Genomic DNA, 18,751 nt, shown 5'->3' with positions numbered 1-18,751 from the left:
TTTATTCCAATTTTCTAAACACAGAGATGCAGAATTTCCTTTTTTTCGGGAGATAAAAATTATTCAAACCAATAAAAAAAAATGAAAAAGGAGATTTTTTTTTAAGTTTTGGCACAATAATAAAGCTGTTCAAACACAAACATTCCCCTGAATAATTCCTGTTATTCATCAGCAGCAAACCTGTTTAAAACTCGTTTATAAATCATCTGTTAAATAAAAGAAAACCATTGAATAAAACCAGACTCTAAACATTAAGCATCTCCATGCTGGCTGGCAGGAATTATTGAATAATAAACCAAATATCAAATTTAAGAAAAAAAAAAAAGATTAATAGAAAAGTTGATGTTTATTAATCCAAACATGTTGACATGCTGTCCAGAGCTGTAAGAAAAAGAGACGTGAAATCTGATGGTTTGTGTCTGATGCTGTTTATTGCTGCTTTTTAAACTAAGATTTAAAATCTTAATTTAAAGAGTTTTAGGGTTGATCTTGTCCAAACATGTTCAAATCTCTAAATAAGCTCTTAATTTAACTTCCCTTCGCAGATTCTTTGTGCAAATCCCACATTAAATATACAGCATTAGCTGCCATCTGCAGCAATAAGCTTTTTTTTTTTACATCTTCTGTATAATTTTTATGATTCAGATGTTAAAATAAAACTTTTAAAAATATTGAACACTCAAGTAGTCAACCATTTTAATTTCTTGGGGTTACTTCTAATTTAATTCCTCCTTCATTTCCAGCTGCCAGAATTCAATTCCTCAAAAAAATAAAATAAAATTTAACTAAATTTCCCCTCTGTGGTTCTGCTGGCACCATGTGACGGACCGGGTCCACAAACATCAGCAGCGCAGCCGAAAGCGGGCGAGAAGAGGAAGATGGTCGGAGGAGTGTTGCCCGTTTGGCAGACCGCTGACTTCCTCCAGCTCCGACTGTCCAACCAATGACAACCTGCCCAGCAGTTGGAGGCCACGCCCACCAGGAAGTGAAGGGGTTGCATTTACATCTTTCAGGAAGAACAGGAGAACGACACTGTTACTGAGAACTCAGAGAAGAAAAAAACATATTCAGAAAGACATATTCAAACTGAGCTTTATTACTTTATTTTATTAAAATAAGATTTCTATTTATAAAAGTATTATTATGAATGTTCTGGTGAAGATTCTCAGTCATCCAGGTCATAGTCATTAAAAAAAAAGTTAAATCACAAACCGCTAGATTTAGGCTACGTTCACATTGCTGCCTAAAGTGACCCAAATCAGAATTTTTGGCCCGTATGCGACCTGGATCTGATCTTTTCACGACTGTCTGAACAACACAGATCCGATATTTTCCAATGCGACCCAGGCCATTTGGTTATGTGGTCCTGAATCCGATACAAATCTGATCTTTTCAAATGCAACCTGTCTAAACGGCCAGGTCGCATTGATCCGACCTGAACGCCATTAATACCCGACAAAGGTCCCTATTCTGGGTCTTAATATGAAGAAGAGGCAAGAAAAACAACAACCATGGCGGACGATGATGCGGAGAGCATTATTTATGTTTAACAATCTTGAAAAGATTGTGTGTTTATGGTTGGGAAAGATCGCTAGATGTAAACATAGAGCACGCTGGCCTGTGATGTCATTGCGTCCTCTACTGCGCATGCGGGACAATTGCGTTTCACACAGGAGATCACATACAAGTCGCATGTATTTGGAAATATGAACGGCAACACAAAAAAAATCGGAATTGAGCATCAAGGCCTGCAGTGTGAATGTTTGAAGACGTTTCTCTTCCCATCCAGGAAGCTTTTTCAATTTAAAATGTCAGAAATAGCGTTGAGTTCAAGGCTTTAAAGAGTGGACCAAAAACAAAGCCTTGTTGTAGCTTAGAAAACATGCAAATTGTATCAGACGAACGGGTCCTCCCCTTTAGAATGGAGGTCATTTGGTTTCCTTTGTTAGCCTACAATACCTGATACCCGTCTATGTCTCTAAAAGGGGGGTCGTCAGAGCAAATCGTTGGCCTGGCTGAACAGGCGAGGTCTTCCATTACCCTGTAAGGTGGTGGGAGTTGGGAGCAACTCTATTGCTGCATTGTAGGTTTTTGAAAGCTGAAATCAGAGTCCACCCCCTCTGTTAAAGCTTGTTTTTTTCTTTTTTAACATACGTACGGTAGATGTTTTCTTCACGCCCCTCTCTAACCACGTATTTTCTTTGTCCAAAATGTGAACATTCTGATCAGATTTCAGCTTTCAAAAACCTACAATTTAGCAATTGAGTTGATCCCTTCCTGCTATCATCACCTCACCCCCTCACAGGGGAACAGAACACTTCGCCAGTTCAGCCAGGCCAACAATTCCCTCCAACGTCCCTCTTTCACTGCAAAAAATCTAAATCTAGACTAGTCAGTTTTTTCATAAAATAAGTGCATTTGTTCTTGAATTGAGGAGGTAAAAGAGACATTCTGCCAATGGAACAAGACAATTTACACTTAAAATAAGAAAACACTATTGTATTGTCTTATTTCAAGTGCATATTATCTAATTATCTTATTGTAAGAGTAAAATGACTCATTCCATTGGCAAACTATCTCATTTACCTTCGCAAATTAAGGGTGAATACACTTAATTTAGGAAAGTTTTACTTATTTCTAGATTGTTTTTCCAGTGTTCAGAGACATAGACAGGTATCGGGTATTACAGGCTAACAAAGAACCCAAACGAGGGGCGGACCTGTTCGTCAGGTTCAATTTGCATGTTTTCTAAGCCAAAACAAGGCTTTATTTTTGGTTCACTCTATAAAGTCACAAACTTAACTCTATTTCTGACATTTTGATATCAAAAAGCTTCCTGGGTGGAAATAAAGTCCAGTGGATTGTTGTTATATTTTTTTTTTACCTTTTTTGGAATATTAATATTATCAGTATATTTAAAACCTTTCAAAGAGTCGATAGTTTCCTGAATAGAACCAAAGCACTGCAAAATAAAAAATAAAAACAGCAGGAAAAACAAGTTAAAAAAATATTACGTTTTTGTGTGCTTGTATTTCTATACTTGTGAGCCCAATTTGAATAAAGATGACCTTAACCCCTAGAACCCTACGGACCCGCCGGCGGGTCCAGCTGCTACATGACCTCGTAACTTTACCAAACCCCCAGTATTGATGTAAAAAACATATTTGGCACAGTTTGGTGACATTTATGGATAAATGTGCCAAACTGGCCCCTCCGCCTAAGAAATTTCTCACTAATACCATTCTAAAATAAATATGATTCATCTGATTGAGTCCACATTTTGTATATTTTTACACAACATTTAGATTTAAAAGTCTGTACTACTTTTTTGTGCTATAAATAATATTTTGGTAGTGTTTTGCAATGTTTATTTCAAAGAAAATTTTGGCGAGGTTCAAAAAATGCAAAATATTTTGTATTTTGTCCCTAATATTTCAGGCAGGGTCAAAGCTACAATGGTGCTGACACCAGAAAACCATTCTATGACATCTTACCTTTACAGATGTACCAAAAGTTTCTTCTTAAATCTAATAGCTTTGAGGCTATAAGTTATTTACTTTTGTGTGTTTTTGTCAGGCAGAAATTTATTTATACCCCCTTAGGGTGTAAGAGGTTAAAAAAAGGCTCATTTGAATGTATCTAATGCTGTCAGATCTTTAGATTATGAATCCAGTAACTGATCACTGAATTAATTCTGCTCTGGAGCTCCTCCTGGAGGACACACTTCAGCACTGCAACTAAAGAACTGGGGGGTTTATCATTGGTTAAAGTTTTCTCTATGCTGACTGCATAATGCTGCGGATTTTTCTGATTGGGCAGCCGTAGTCATGTGACATCAGAAGTAGGAAGCCACCAAGAAAATGATTTGTAGTACCTGAGCTGTAGAGGATGTAATCTACCGTCAGGGCTGTGCGTGAATGACAGGTGGTGATCTCAGGTCGCCCGTCGGGCATCAGGCGGTGCCCATAGGACGACTGCAGCCTTAATTTATGCTCAATCCTTGAGCTGCAAGTTCAAACGGATCAGCAGAGAGCATATGTTAAGGATTGGGTGTATTTTTTATAGTTTATCTGAAGAAAATGACAGTTACCTGTTGAATTCAGCAGAGGCTCTGGAGGCCGGATCGTCTACGGTCAGGTTAGACATTCCTCCATCTACAGCTGAAAGGCAGAGACGGCGGCGATGAGGGAAAACGCACTTTAACCTGATGCTACGTTCAGATTAGAATGAGACTAATGGATCTTTGCAGCGAGCTGAACCTGTGGGGCTGCTTGGAGAAGGCGCCTTCGCCTGTCTGCTCTCATACTGGCACTGCTGACTGATTCCCAGACTGCGAGACCAGATGGGAGACGTCAGGACGCGCTGACCTTTGGGGCTGGTTTCCTGACCCGACACCTTCAGAAACACAGGAACAAAGCTTCTAATTTTAAGCGTTATTCTCCAAACGCTTCCGGACACTAAAAATTTTAATATTCAAACGTGAAAAACAAAAATCTTCCTATTTCTCCACATGGAAACCTGCCGTAACTTTGACATCTGATCTAAAAAGACCGTTTCAGTAGCGGCGGCGCCTCCCTCACCAGTCCGATCTGCATTCCTTGGTACTCCAGACAGCCCGTGGTCAGGAACCGGTACAGCGGACTCCACGGTGCAGAGTTGAAATCCCCGCACAGAACCACCGGGTTGCTAGAGCCGTCAGGGAGGCGGGACAGTCGGCCGATCTCAGCCAATAGGATGGCCAGCTGAGCCAGTTTGATGTCACCGCGGCGGGGGTTGTAGAGGAGGTGAGTGTTGGCCACGCACACAAAGGGGGATGGATCGGACTGGACGGCGGCGCCGCTGGGCTGCAGCAGGACCACCATTCCCACGTTGTCCCGGTCCAGGAGGGCGTCGCCGGGCCGGTAGAACTCCACCGGGGTGGAGGAGAGAAGGGAGAAGCGGGAGGTTTTGAAGATGACGGCGCAGCCATCCGGTTTCTTTCCTGTCCGCTTCTTATATTCACACTGGTAACCTGGAACACAGCGTCGCAGTCTTAACGTCACTTCCTGTTCAATGTTTAGGAGGTACAAACACCAACGCACCATCGTTATATAATTACCGTCTAAAACCTCCTTTTGTTCCAAGGAGAAGGATGCAGATTTTACTTTGGCCAAAAGGTTTCATTCATAAAGAGAAACTTGATTTGATCTGAATGTGAATTGGCGCTATAGAAATAAACTGAATTGAATTGAATAGAAGAAATCGGATCACAGCAAAGAAATCTGCCGAAAAGGAGGAACGTTCTCCTTAAATTAAAGATAAAGCTTCTTATTTTAGCCAAATGTTTCAGTTTTAGTTTTAACTTATATTTAAAATCTAAAACTGATGTGTCAAACCCGAAAATAAACATTAATTAAATCAGGGTCCCTACAGCTTAAGTCAAGTTAAATTCAAGACTTTTTAAGACTTTTTAATGCCACTTGAAATAAAAATTTAAGACCAAATTCACAAGAAACCCAAGAAAAACCAGCTTGCGACAACTTTACCCAAAGGTTTATTCTAACATAAACCACTGAACTAATGTTTCATATTTTGAAAAGCTTCCCATACAGGAAGAAAGCTAAAAACACACAAATGACAGATTTATTTGAACAATTATTTAACTGAATTCACTAACTTTGTTTTAGCAGGGAACAAAACAAATCAGTTTTAAAGCCACAACATAACCAGTGCTAAGTCTTTTTTGCAGCTATTTTTCTTTGTATGGTTTTCTTAGTATGTTTGATTTGGTGATAAGTGGAGGCGTTGCAGAGACAAGGGTGGAACTAAACTGAGAAATACCGGCTGTTTCTCAGTAACTCGATTTTGACGCTTTGTGTTTCGTGCTTCGCATGTGCGACTCCACTGCCTTAATTCCCATCGTTCCGAGCTTGAATCGCTTCTTGCACAAAATCCACTGAGCCTCATGTATGTTCCCTGGTTTTAGCCATGGAGAAAACTCTTGGCTGGAGACAATTTTGCTTACATTTACACTTGCTCATATCGTCCAAACAAAAAGTTAACGGTGCATCTCCCGAATGTCCCGGCCGCAACAACGCTTTTATTGGATCCGCTATCGGGACGGAACCAATAATGGCGAGCTGTTATTTTTTTTTTTTAAACAAACAAAAAATTGTCAATTTTAACGTTTTATTTAGATTACAAAAATAAACTGTAATAAAAACAATCCTATTTATGATGTTTTAAAGATTAAGACCTACGAAAGACTGATTTAAGATATTTTAATACCAGTTAAGGCCTTAGTTTTATTTTGAAGAAATCAATGCCTTTTAAGACTTTTTAAGGACCCGCAGGAATCCTGAAAATGTACATTTTTTAAATTTTTATATTGATCTAAGGATTTTATTCAATTATTGATCAGTATAAATAATTGATTGAGGAACGTCTAAAAAAAACAGAAATTTTTTTTCCCAAACAATATTTTTCTCCCATATTTTCAAGATTTTTCACTTCGGAGAGAAAAAAAAAAACATCCATTAGTGGCACCCAACCTTAATTAAATCTGATAAATAAATAATAAATGAGACAAATGTGTAGTTAATAGGTAAAATTCCCATATATGGCAACAAAACCAAAATTTTTATAGCTGGTCTTTTGGATTAGCGGAAAATTTAGATTAATAAAAGCCTTTTTATTTATCTTTATTATTTATTGATGGCCATATTTCTCTCTGTCTTCACTGCTGGTAGGTCACAGAATGAATGTATGGATGATGAGCATCTTCATCATAGGTCTCAGTTCTTATTCAGTTCATGTTCATTTCATTAAATGCTCAATATATCGAAATAAATGAATAGTAAAATCTACTTTTTTACTGAAACTGAAATCTCAATTGCAATGTAAATTGTAGTTGATGATAAAGTTGATTGATTGATTATTTTGGTGAATGTTTTGGTTAAAAAATAAGGTTATCTAAGGGTCTGAAAATGTAAAAAGTAGCTGCAATGCTTGGTGCTCTCTTTGGGATGATTTCACGGACTCATTTATAACAATAGAAGATTATAAACGGCTTATAATGTGGACCTGAGAGGCTCATCATTAGTGGAAAACGAGTCTAGTTAATTAAATTAGGAAAAACACGGTATAAGTTGCATATTCTGATGACTGGAACATTAAGCCAAATGCATGATGTTGCTAAAAAACTGCTCCTTCTTCCCTGCAGGTATGAACGCTTTCTCAGCAGAAATGCTTGGTTTTATCGTTTGAAAGGAAAGCAGCTGGTATTTGTACTGTGCTTTGGTTTTTAAATACCTCTTACTGCATCAAGAGGGATACATTTTAAATGCATTTATTAAGACTGGACAGGAATTGGTACCTAAAGCGTGTAGTGCTGGCTTGATCTGGTTCTCATAGTGGTCCTCTTGGACCTCCTGCAGACACAGAATCTGGGAGAGAAAAAAAAAGACTTTTATCCACTCGCTCTCTGTGAGGTACAGCTTGACTTCCTGTCGAAAGATTCAGAGAGCTAACTGGTCTGGCTGGTGTCACGCCCACAGGAAACAGGTATAGCACCACTGGGGAGGAACGTTTATGTGGAAATCCTTTTGAATCCTAAAGATTTAAGCATCATAATTGTGAATTTGAAGTTGCAGAGAGAAATAAAATAAAGGTTTAGTAGTTGTAGATTTTTTTCCTAACCTTTGCAATAAGAAAATGGGTTTTCTAAAATTGGTGATCCATTGGAAAAAGTGCAATCAGTGACACCGACTTTCTCCTCTCATAAATTAACCCTTTTCCATTTTAAATTAGTTTCCGATTTTCCTTCTGACAGAGCTGGTGCAGATTATTTTTCCTGCTTTTCTTTATTTGAGAATAAAGCATTTGAAATCCTGAATGATTTTAGATTTGATCTGAGTCTAACGATTAATCAATATGCAGCTAAAATCTAATTTTGAGAACTTACAAATTTTCTGTTCCTGCCAAACTAACTTTTTAATGCCAATATAAGATTTTTACTGAAAAAAAAATAAATCCAATGGCGACCTAACTTAATGTAAATCTGCTAAATACATAACTGATAACAAATGTCGTAAGAAAGGTGAAATCCTCATCATGGCAACAAACACCAAATATAGGTTTTGGTCTCAGAAATTTGTTAATGAAATTTTTTTGTCTTTATTTTTAAGCTGAGGCCCTATTGCTCTCTGTCTAAGCTGGTAGGTAAGAATGAAGTGGTGACTACGATCTTCAATTCTCAGTTGCTATTCAGTCATTTTTTCATTAAGCTCAATCGAAAAAATAAAAAAATCTACTATTTCTGAAATGACTCCAACTCGCAAGTAAATTGTAGTTGATGAAGAAGTGATGATATATAATTTTGAAAAATAGGACAAGGTCAAATTAAATACGATCTTGGTTGACTCTCTTTGGGAATCATTTCTGGACTCAGTATTAGAAGATTTACGGTTTTATTAAACGTGACGAGAAGGCTCTCATTAGTCGTTCATTATTAAATTAGGAAACGGTATATTCGCATTTGACGATGGCATTAGCCAATGCATGGTTCTAAAATCTGCTCCATTCGTCTGAGGTATGAACGCTTTAGGACAGACATGGTTTTGGAAAAAGACATACGGGGTTGTTTAATCAACAATTTTCTGATGCATCAACGGGGAACATAAATTTACACATTTATAGCGTACTTTGATCTGGTTTATAGATGGCCTTTACCGCAAAAAGTGGGAGAGAAAAAAAAAGATGCTTTTTATCCATGTCCTGGATATTTGCTTCTTCAATGATTCAAACTAATTTTGTCACGCCACAGAAAGTATAGCAATGGAAGAAATTATGTGAATATACTGTTATCCAAAGATAAGCAATAATTGTTTTAATGAGCAGGAATCAAACACAATTTGTGTGTAGTTTCCTGACTTGCAGTGAAGTGGGTGATTTTATTTTCCATAAACTCTAACAGCTTTTCCCAAATAACTTCATGAATAGTTTCCGATCCTTCAAAGGGTGAACTGATTTTTCATATTTTGCCTAATTAGGAATAAAGCATTGATCGCATTGAGGATCATATGCAAGACAAGGCAAGTAGGTTTAGGTTATGAGAAGTGAGTTTCGTTCACGGAGAACTATTGGCCATATAAGTTAGTGAAACAAATGAAATCCAGTGGACTATAAGTTAAGCTGTATAGGATGTATACATCAACTGACACATGATAAGAGCGGTACAGCGTCATCATTGAAAGCAACACTCAGCAAGATGCTCAGAGTTTGTTTGGATAATTATGTTTTATACTTCTTGAAACTACAAGCTGGGGTTAAGCATGTATAAACAGTCACAGTTCGAATCTTGGCTTAATATTTATTTATTTACTATTCGAAATAAACTGACATTTCGTTTAATGATAACTATACACCTGGAGATACACACTAGACTGACATATTGAAATCTGTTGACAGTTCATAATAGTTCTAAGATTAAATTGTTCAATTGAAAACACAGGGATGAGCTACACGGCCGTTCAGTCCTTAATCATAGACAGGAATCCTGCAGAAGATCAACTGGCTGGACTGGAATCAGTGCAGTAAGAGAATGAGGTGTGTCCATGTTTATATTACAGGTGTTACACTGTTTCGGGCAGGTCAGGCCCTATAGCTCAGTGGTTAGAGCACTGGTCTTGTAAACCAGGGGTCACGAGTTCGAATCTCGTTGGGGCCTAAATAATCTATTTATTCCTTTTTATTTGTCTAGATCTTTCATAACTTTTAGGTGTATAACTGTTGGACTCACATCAGCGTTGTACTTTTGGATCTCAGCCAGCAGGTTGGGTAGTCGGTACTGCCAGGGCAGCACGGTAGGGTCGCAGTGTCGGTACAGATAGGCGTTATCCTGCAGAAGCTCCTGAGACAAGATGTTGTAGGACATCACTGAGAAGTCAAACACTCTGCTGTCCCCTGGTGGCCGTGGCTCTGTACTGCAGGTCTCCCACTGTCTCCGAAGACCTAAAGCCAAAAGGAGAGTTTATTTCATTTACCAGGTGATGTATGAGACAAAGTCTTTAAATACAAGCAGGAACTGAAGCAGAATTTCTGATAAAAAACATTTTTTCTTTGTCATACAAGAGCAGCTTGGTATCAAGACTAAATCAAATCTTCCTTTCTTATCTAAAATTATTGAGAAAGAAGTTCCCAAACAAGTGTGCGGCCTCTTAAGTGCTGGTTATACTCCCCGTTTAGCTCGTCGGTTCTCCTGATTGTCATGAAAAAATATGAAACAACTCTCTGCAAAAACCTAAGGACCATTCAACAAACTAATATAAATAAAAAAAAGTCTATTTTCATGGGGATACATTTCTAAATAACACATTTTCCTGATAGAAAAAGACAAAACCTACATCTGACTGCTGGTCTTTCTGGTTGCCACCGGTTTGGAGCTTGATTGGAAGGCTGGGATGGAAGCTCTGGCCATCCCTCTGGACCGACACCTCCAACCATCTGATGTTCTGCTGAACCGGTTTGCTTTCCCTGAAGGCGACCCAGCTCCTCAGCAGACCGGCCTTTGAACCAGGGGTTGGATCTTTGCACAGGAACGGGATCCTGCTGAGCCGTGGATTTGTGGGGAGGGTTTCTGGAGTGTACAGGTTGGGAGCGTTGATTCAGACTTTCATCTCTGCTACCTTTCCTCTCCCCTTTAGTCCTTTCATCAGCCTTCTCCCTGCTGCTTTCCCTCCAACAAACTCTCTCTTGTTCAGATTTCGGTTTATCTCTGATTCTAACAAACTGATTTTCTGGTTTCCTGTCATCCCCTCTAAAATGCAGATGATGGTGTTCCTGCTTAGACTCCCTCTCCTTTGCTTTGCTCCTCGTTTCCCTCCCTCCTGTATCCTTTTCTTCACCGCATCTCCCCTCCTCTACACTTTTCCTCCGTTTGTTGGGAGGCTCTCTGTTAGGACGCTCCATCATGAGACCAACAGAGGTGTGGAGGGACTGCAGACCAGCAGCGCTGAAGCGACCGGGCGGGATGGTAAAAGGGTGGAACGTGCTACCAGTGAAGATTGGGTGATCCGGTGGACGAGGAGGGGGCAGTCGAGGACGCCAGGGTGGAAACCTTTGGACTGACCGGCATAGATGAGAAGCAGGGGTGGATGGTTGGTTGGAGAAGGCCCGACACCCTCTGGGATGATAGGAGGACCTGAAGTAGGTCAGCCGGCGAAGAAACATGAGAGGGCTGGAGGGGAGAAAAGACAGAGTCATTTCAAACCTGAAGCATAAGACTTTTAGACACAAGTCCTGCAGAAACTCAACTGGCAAGACTGGAATCAGACAATGAAGGGGCGTGCCAGGCGAATGATGGCATTTAAATTGCAGTCTGTCCGTAGCTCTGACAACTAAGGCCCTATAGCTCAGTGGTTAGAGCACTGGTCTTGTAAACCAGGGGTCACGAGTTCAATTCCCGTTGGGGCCTAAATCTTTTGTTTTATGGAGAAAATTCATCAAAACAGTTGACTTAACATCTCCGAAATACAAACTTAATCTAATTTCTAATAACTGATGACAAATTGGCAAATATTACAGCAGTTCTAATCACAACAAAGCAGGGTAGAAAAAAAAAACAAATTTCTGTTTTAAAAAAACACCAGAGACCCGTTTCAGAAAGTGGAATTCGACTATTTTGAGTATAGAGAGGTTATCCTGAGTATTTCAGCTTTGTGATATTTAGGAGCGGTTGATCGGCAGTACAGTGGGTAGCACTGCTGCCCTGCAGCAAGAAGGTTCTGGGTTTGACTCCCAGCCTGTGGTCTCCCTGAGCATGCATGGGTTGTTTTCCTCCCACAGTCCAAAAACCTGACGGTTAAAGCTAATTTATACTTCGAAACCAGGTTGTCTGCGTGTGTCTGCAGACACATTGCTGCACCTTTCCCAAATTGTAGGTGACAGGAGGCCTCTGATCCATCAAATATTCATCTCCTCTACGCCTATTTCCTGTCTGGTACCTTATCGTTTTGTTTGTATGACCGCCATTGTGGAAAACAACTCGTGAAGATGGACCAGCTAGAAGAGCGAGGTGCGCGAGAACGCTGGGACCCTTTTTCCACCTGGATTCCCGCTCTTTTTGATCCTCATGTCCCTCCGTTGTCGGACAAACTTGCCCCCACTTCTTCACCGACTCGGCCATATCTAGACCCACAGCTAGTTCCTGATTGTCCCTCTTTTGTCGTGCCTTGGAATAACATAGCACAGACCTCATACCTGCGACAAGCTAACTGTGACACATTGCTGCGGGAGGATAACCAACCCTTTAGGTAAATTGGTTTCTCTAAATCCTCCTTAGGTGTGAGTGTGTGCGTGAATGGGCGTTTGTCCTGTTTGTCTCTGTGTTGCCCTGCGATGGACTGGCGACCTGTCCAGGGTGTACCCTGCCTATCGCACGTAGATAGCTGGAGATGGGCACCAGCAGCCCTCGCCACCCCGCTTGGGATAAGCATAACGGAAGATGGATGGATATTCAGGAGTTTTGGTTTCAGAACAGCTGATATCAATCAGCTAATCACGAGTATGTAAGAAGCCCTGATCAATGGAACACAGAAAACACGATCCATCATGCCAACGGGAAGAAATGAGAACTTTCCAATTGAGAAATATTAATAATACCACATTGAGACAACAAAACAACACAGTAAACAAAAAGGAAATACTGTCCCTGCTGGGATTTGATACAGATTTAACATTTTAGCCTAAATGCTACATGATATCAACATTACAACATAGTGTGTGTTTTTGTGGCAGGCACAAAGGATGTAGTAGTAAATTAAGAAAGACTACAATACAGTAAATAAGATAAGTTCCAGTTATCAGCTATTGTTCAGCTTCACCTTTACCTACTGAATCATGTGGCCTTCATTAACCTTATTCAGTGGATTTGTAACAAGGAAAAAAAAACTTAAAAGGTGATTAATCACATTATTCAATTCTGATTTCTTACTGAAGTTTTTTGGATCTTTTGTCTGCAAATCTCCTTTATAAGATATAATAGATCAAAACCTAAACTATTCAATGGTTTAATACGTCCCTGACAAATTGCCTTCAGCATAAAATCCAAAATTCAACTTAGTGATTCTGATTACTATTTCACTGTAAACTAAACTAAACAAACAAAAAGCCTCATAAAGGCTGATATTTAGTGCTGAATATTTAAGTTTATATAGCTAATGATTCCCTTTAATCAATTCTCTAATTAGATGGTCCAGAACTCTGCTAGGATAAGTGGGGATAAATATTAGAAAACAAAATATTTCCATAAAAGTGTGTCCAAAGTATCATTGTTAAACCCGAAGAAAATGCTTAAAAACACCCATGCATGTGATTGGTGCTTTCATGCACTGGAAATTGTAAGAATTTTTACTTTGAATAAAGTGAACTAACAGGAAATAGATATTGTTTAATAATATTAGACACGCAATCAGTGAAAAGAGCAGATCAGGACAAATTTAGGAATTTCTCCCTGACGACTAACCAAAGAATGCATTAGTTTGGTCGTATTTTATTTTAGTTTAAATAAAAAAAATCTAAATGCAAGCAAAAATATAACTTTAAGTCGTGTTAAACTTTCACTTGCATGATTATAAAACATTGGATCAGTGCAATTATCAAGTAAAAAAGAGCATATAACCGAATGAAACAGCGGGCTAACAGATGTTTGGCTAGCTTGAACCTCATTTAACGAGAACCGTTAGTCTCCAAACAGCTAGCTGATTTTTAGCATACCTGTTCTGAGGGGAGGAAGTTCCATGTTCTATGCTGGGCCTCAAGTACATTCAGATACAACTTCAAAAAAGTACATTTTCGAGGTTAATTTCCTTACAATCAAAACCAAAACCAGTCCCCACTAAGTGTCCCTAAAATATGACGCAAGAAAAGCCGTGGTGCCTTCAATTACACATAAAAAAGGTCGATCGTTTCCGAATTCGACAAATAAAACGCTAGCTTGAAATATGCAGAGTACGACTTATTTCAAACAACGTTTAAAAATGTTACGCAATGACTTTTAGACAGCGTTTAACGATTAAAAAACATTTATTTGTACCTGAAATCCCGATTATTCCGATGATTGTGCATGGAGTTAAAACAAAGAAAAAAATACAACTCATAAACTGCGCTGCAACGATTGCAAAGTTATCAAGTTCCGTGAAGGTATCATGGCTTCTCAACTTCTAAAAAAGTGGGAGTTGTAGTCCATTTCAGTCTTTAGCTAGCTTTGATCCATACAGCCTCATAACTAGAGTGAACTACGTCATTAGCGGTACTACCTGAAAAAGGAACCGACTGGAAACAACTATTTGACTTCCAGTCCAGTGAAGCGACTGGAAATATCACGGTGCTCTAAACAGAAAAACGCGCTGTGACTGTCGAAAATTTTGGTACCGTTGCGTTTTTTGAAAATAAAATAATAGTAATAAGATAGATTTTTTTTTCAAAGTAGCCGAGCAAAGAATGGTGGTAGAAAGAAGAAAAGGTCACTGTACTTACGTAAAAAGGCGTCTGTCTCCTCTGGAAATCAGGGATGCGGTTAAAAGCGGCTCGTAAAGAGAAAATGTCAGCTTTTACCCAGCGGCATATTATGTTGTTTACGGTGTTTAAAATCCAAGGCGAGGAAGCCAGGTTCGGGTTAATGATTCGATGAGCGGGTGAAATGGACCCTGGGAGCAGGGGGGCGTCTGTACATACTGTACTCTGTGTGTAAAATCACCCCGCCTCAACTTAAAATGACTGAGCATCAGCCTGCAGGAAGGCTGACTGTTGGTTAAACTTCTTCCCCCATCGCAGAGATCCTGCTGCAAACGCAAATAAGTTCAAATGAGTAGCCTATAGAAGAAAAGAAAGAAAGAATAAATAAAAGCACCCATCGCAAGTACTGCCACCCCTGGTAATGATGGGTAAAAACGTTTCAAAGTGAAAAAATTTTTTTTTTAGACCTAGATCAGGGGGCATGAGTATGGAAGCCCGTTTCCGCCACTCTGTAAAAAAAAAAAAAAAAAAAAAATCTCATTAAAAGACACTCTGTGGGATCTGAAGCAGAGACATCTGAGACTGGCCTCCAAATCCTGATTCATGCGTTCAACCTGACCATTGGATTGAGGATGGTAACCGGAAGTGAGTGAGACCTTGGCCCCAGGAGCCAAACAAAAACTCTTCCATACCTGAGAGATGAATAGAGGGCCGAGGTCAGACAGTATGTCTTGTGGGTTCCCCATGGAGGCGAAAAACATGCTTGACCAGGAGTTGGCCAGTTTGCAAAGCTGTAGGGAGTTTCCTCAGTGGAACTAGATGGCAGGCCTTGGAGAAACGCTCAATGGTACCGTATTTTCACGACCATAAGGCGCACCGTACTAAAAGGTGCAGTCTCAGTTATGTGTGCCATTTCTGTATTTAACACACACATAAGGTGCACCGGACTATAGGGCGCGTTTTTTATATACCGGTACATGTCCTCTACTACGTTTAAATACCTCTACTGAGCGGGAGCAAAACTGAGTATGATGGTGCTTTATTCATGTATTTATTACAAAGTATTAATCAAACCTGGGAGCTGGCCGTGAGACAGACACATCGATGATCACACAGAGTGCTGTGATCACTCCTCTGAAACAGTTTATTGACGCATAAATTAACTTAAAATGCAGAAATCTGCCGGCAGAATATGTTCGCTTTTATTATCCTGGTGCCTGCAGTTTAGATTGCACCAGTTAGTTCTGATGCGCAGCTGAAGCAGCTTTGCTGCGCGGTGCAAAAGTGTGTCTGACGCACGTTGGGCGGAGCTATCCTATCCTTTCTTTGCCTTGCAGCTATATTTGCTGTGATCAGTGGGAATAAAGTAGTTTTAATATGTTTTTAAGTGGGAAAATCCACCTGAAATCTTAATTCAACAGCAGCCTCTGGCCGGGTCGCCTCCTCGCGGTTCACCGCGGCGGCTGGTAGGTGTTTTTCATCTAAATAATCTAAACTGCAGGCACCAGGATAATAAAAGCGAACATATTCTGTCGGCAGATTTCAGCATTTTTAAGTTAATTTAGGCGTTTATAAACTGTTTCAGAGGAGTGATCACAGCGCTCTGTGTCATCAGCGATGTGTCTCTCTCTCTGCCAGCTCCCAGATCAGCTTCTCTGATTGGTTGATGCGGCGCGTCCAGCAGCAAAACTTTACTTTTTCCATCTCGAGCAGCAGCACGTTTGCGGCGCGACATGCGGGTCAGATGCTTAAACGCTCCCGACGCGCTGTGCCTGCTGCTCAAAACGCTCTGCGGGACCTTTTGCTGCGCCTTGACGCGCGTCAACCATTGACTTTGCATGTAAACTCGCTGCTTCTGCTGCACCTGCTGCGTCCGCTGTGAAAGCAGCCTTAACGGCCGGTTCACACCGATGTCGAGCGGTTGAAGTTCCTTTGTCAGACCTCCCGGAATAACAGCAAGCACAGCGTTCATTTGTTTCACTATGTTTTTCACATCGGCTGTGAGATGGGCACGCATGGAGTCACAGATTAACAGCGATGGTGATGCGTGGAAAAAACCACCTGGTCTCCTTACATTCACCTCCCTCAGCCACGCTCCTCAATGAGGAGATGATGAAACAGTTCGACTTATTCCTGGATGGGCAGAAAACTAAGAGGTGTGGAGGCGTGAGAGGGCATTCGGTTTGACGTTCCGAGAGCGAGGGCGGAAGGATATGGAGAGGTTAAACCAGCGGGATTAGATTTTAAATTCGGCAGAGTTGGTCCTCCATACGTGTCTGAATGGGGCGTTAAGATTCCTGACCCAACCTGCTGGGGGCACTGTTGAATATCTACTCCACACACTCATGTCCCCTCTTGGCAAAAGTAAAAAAAAAAATGTCCTGATGCTTTCTAACAGATTTAGACCAAGAGGGGACCTTAAAATGTGGTCCCCTGTTGGATAGGTGGGTAAGAGGACACAGACATAACAATCCTGCCACAAGGGGTCCCCAGTCTTAATGTGCTCCTAGTGCTGGTCCCAAGCCCAGATAAACGGAGAGGATTATGTCAATAAGAGAGTCTGGTTTCAATTATCAAGATAATATTTACACAGGTGTAACATTTAAAAAAGAAATCTTGATAGGACTGGTCCTTTACATTATTTTATTTTTAGTAATCTCTCTAAAAATAATATAAAATTACACAAAAGGCTTCCTAACATTCCATATATGAATTTTCCAGTATAAATTATTGGGTAGCTGTTAGTGAGTAAAGCTAAGTGCTGAATTACAAAGCAGGCTTAAATCAGACAGCAACCGTTATTTGAAGACATTTCAACACCTATCCAGTCTTTGAGTCTTTGTCATTTTGTCATTTCAGTCGGCTTGAACCGGAGCAATCAGTAGTTGGAGTGTTAATGTATTTAAACAGGTTTATCAGGAATATCACTGATTGAAGGTGCTGTACTTTGTACTCAGCATATCTCCTTTCAACAGACTGGGATAGAGTCTAATCTGAAAGCTTAATTTAGGAGAAAAATGGCCTTTTTAAGAAGCGCTATTCAAATTTGAAGGTTTTTTAACCTTTATTCTACGGATATTTCAAAAAGCATTCATCAGCAGTAATAAGATTATGTATAATCTGATTAATCTAATTAAACTACAGCAGCTGATCATCTTCCTTATTTACACTGTAAACTAAAGGTCAAGTTTAATCTGCAGAAACATTCAAAAAGGGTCATTTGTTTAGAATTCTTATTTATATCAAAATAACATTCTTATAAAGGCTTTATATTACACAGAAAAACTTGATCAAACTCGGCAACTCTAAGAGGAAACCATCACAAATATAAAGAATAAATAAAGACATTATGATGGCAGCAAAAGCAGAAAACACTACAGTTACATTAAACCTCTATGTGTCAGAAACAGGTTAGAGCACATGTCAGCCTGTAATAAAAAAAAAAAAAAAAAAAATATATATATATATATATATATATATATACACAGAGATGGGAAGTAACGAAGTACAAATACTTCGTTACTGTACTCAAGTAGATTTTTCTGATATTTTTACTTTACTACTTATTTTTATGGCGACTTTTTACTTCTACTCCTTACATTTTTATACAAATATCTGTACTTTCTACTCCTTACATTTTAAAAAATTGGCTCGTTACTTTAGTTTTGAATCATTTCAATGGAGTTACCGTTATTATTTTTCACGTCATCAATACCAAATTCAATCTAATTGGATGGGAATCTATGTTGCATTTGACGCACCACTACAAGATGAATCAACAGATTCGGCGGTATTCATTGGCGGCAAATCATTGCAGCTTGGTGGCGGTGGCGTTAGCATAGTAGCATGGATGACGAGATGATTGAAAATGAACACAACGGAGATCTAGTCCTATTGGCAGACATCCATTTAAAATGTAGGCAACGGCATGAAAAAAGTGGTTTCTACTTTTAGTTTTATACTTTAAGTAAATTTACAAGCCTGTACTTTGTTACTTTTACTTGAGTAAAGAAGTTTAATCAGTACTTCCACTTTTACCAGAGTATTTTTTAACACAAGTATCTGTACTTTTACTCAAGTATGGAAAGTGAGTACTTTTGCCATCTCTGTATATACATATATATATAGAATTAAGCAATCCTATATAAATGTTGTGGACTAGTTTGGATGATCGTTTCAGCCTTTTTCTGTCCTCTTAACTTCCAGGTTGCTCTGCCTCCATTTGTGATGATGCTTAAGAACGCGCTGAAGTTCCCAG

The 18,751-nt window shown here is 39.5% G+C and overlaps 2 protein-coding genes and 2 non-coding genes across 4 annotated transcripts; 2 read left to right on the top strand and 2 right to left on the bottom strand.

Moving 5' to 3' along the window:
* Positions 1-700: 700 nt before the first annotated feature.
* Positions 701-10,618, bottom strand: angel2 (angel homolog 2 (Drosophila)). The gene is made up of 8 exons (XM_038294296.1): positions 10,383-10,618; positions 9,779-9,990; positions 7,355-7,424; positions 4,581-5,011; positions 4,260-4,395; positions 4,091-4,160; positions 3,875-4,005; positions 701-1,006 (listed from the first exon to the last, which is right to left on the bottom strand). Exons 1-8 carry the CDS (start codon positions 10,480-10,482, stop codon positions 843-845), a joined length of 1,314 nt encoding a protein of 437 aa, XP_038150224.1. The 5' UTR covers positions 10,483-10,618; the 3' UTR covers positions 701-842.
* Positions 9,634-9,706, top strand: trnat-ugu. The gene has a single exon. It is a non-coding gene; the product is annotated as a tRNA-Thr (tRNA).
* On the bottom strand, positions 10,532-13,910 carry LOC119789385. Its single transcript, XM_038294252.1, has 3 exons — positions 13,753-13,910; positions 10,627-11,215; positions 10,532-10,564 (listed from the first exon to the last, which is right to left on the bottom strand). The coding sequence occupies exons 1-3, from the start codon at positions 13,800-13,802 to the stop codon at positions 10,532-10,534; spliced, it is 672 nt and encodes a 223-aa protein (XP_038150180.1). The 5' UTR covers positions 13,803-13,910.
* trnat-ugu lies at positions 11,380-11,452 on the top strand. The gene has a single exon. It is a non-coding gene; the product is annotated as a tRNA-Thr (tRNA).
* Positions 13,911-18,751: the final 4,841 nt, after the last annotated feature.

Source organism: Cyprinodon tularosa, unplaced genomic scaffold (assembly GCF_016077235.1).
Source record: "Cyprinodon tularosa strain WSP-4 unplaced genomic scaffold, ASM1607723v1 ctg338, whole genome shotgun sequence".
NCBI lineage: Eukaryota > Metazoa > Chordata > Actinopteri > Cyprinodontiformes > Cyprinodontidae > Cyprinodon > Cyprinodon tularosa.
The sequence above is the reverse complement of the archived record's forward strand: the minus strand, read 5'-3'. Positions and strand labels throughout refer to the sequence as shown.

Bases quoted from the DNA above. Each gene is read 5' to 3' on its own strand.
- LOC119789385 (XM_038294252.1), bottom strand. From the start codon at position 13,802: ATGTACTTGAGGCCCAGCATAGAACATGGAACTTCCTCCCCTCAGAAC. The intron at 11,216-13,752 runs GTATGCTAAAAA...TCTCCCCTCCAG, and splicing joins ACTTCCTCCCCTCAGAACAG to CCCTCTCATGTTTCTTCGCC. The intron at 10,565-10,626 runs GTACACTCCAGA...TCCTGTGCAAAG, and splicing joins TGAATCAACGCTCCCAACCT to ATCCAACCCCTGGTTCAAAG.
- angel2 (XM_038294296.1), bottom strand. From the start codon at position 10,482: ATGGTTGGAGGTGTCGGTCCAGAGGGATGGCCAGAGCTTCCATCCCAG. The intron at 7,425-9,778 runs GTGAGTCCAACA...TTTCTCTCCCAG, and splicing joins TCCAAAAGTACAACGCTGAT to ATTCTGTGTCTGCAGGAGGT. The intron at 1,007-3,874 runs GTACTACAAATC...TCTTCCTGAAAG, and splicing joins TTACATCCTCTACAGCTCAG to ATGTAAATGCAACCCCTTCA.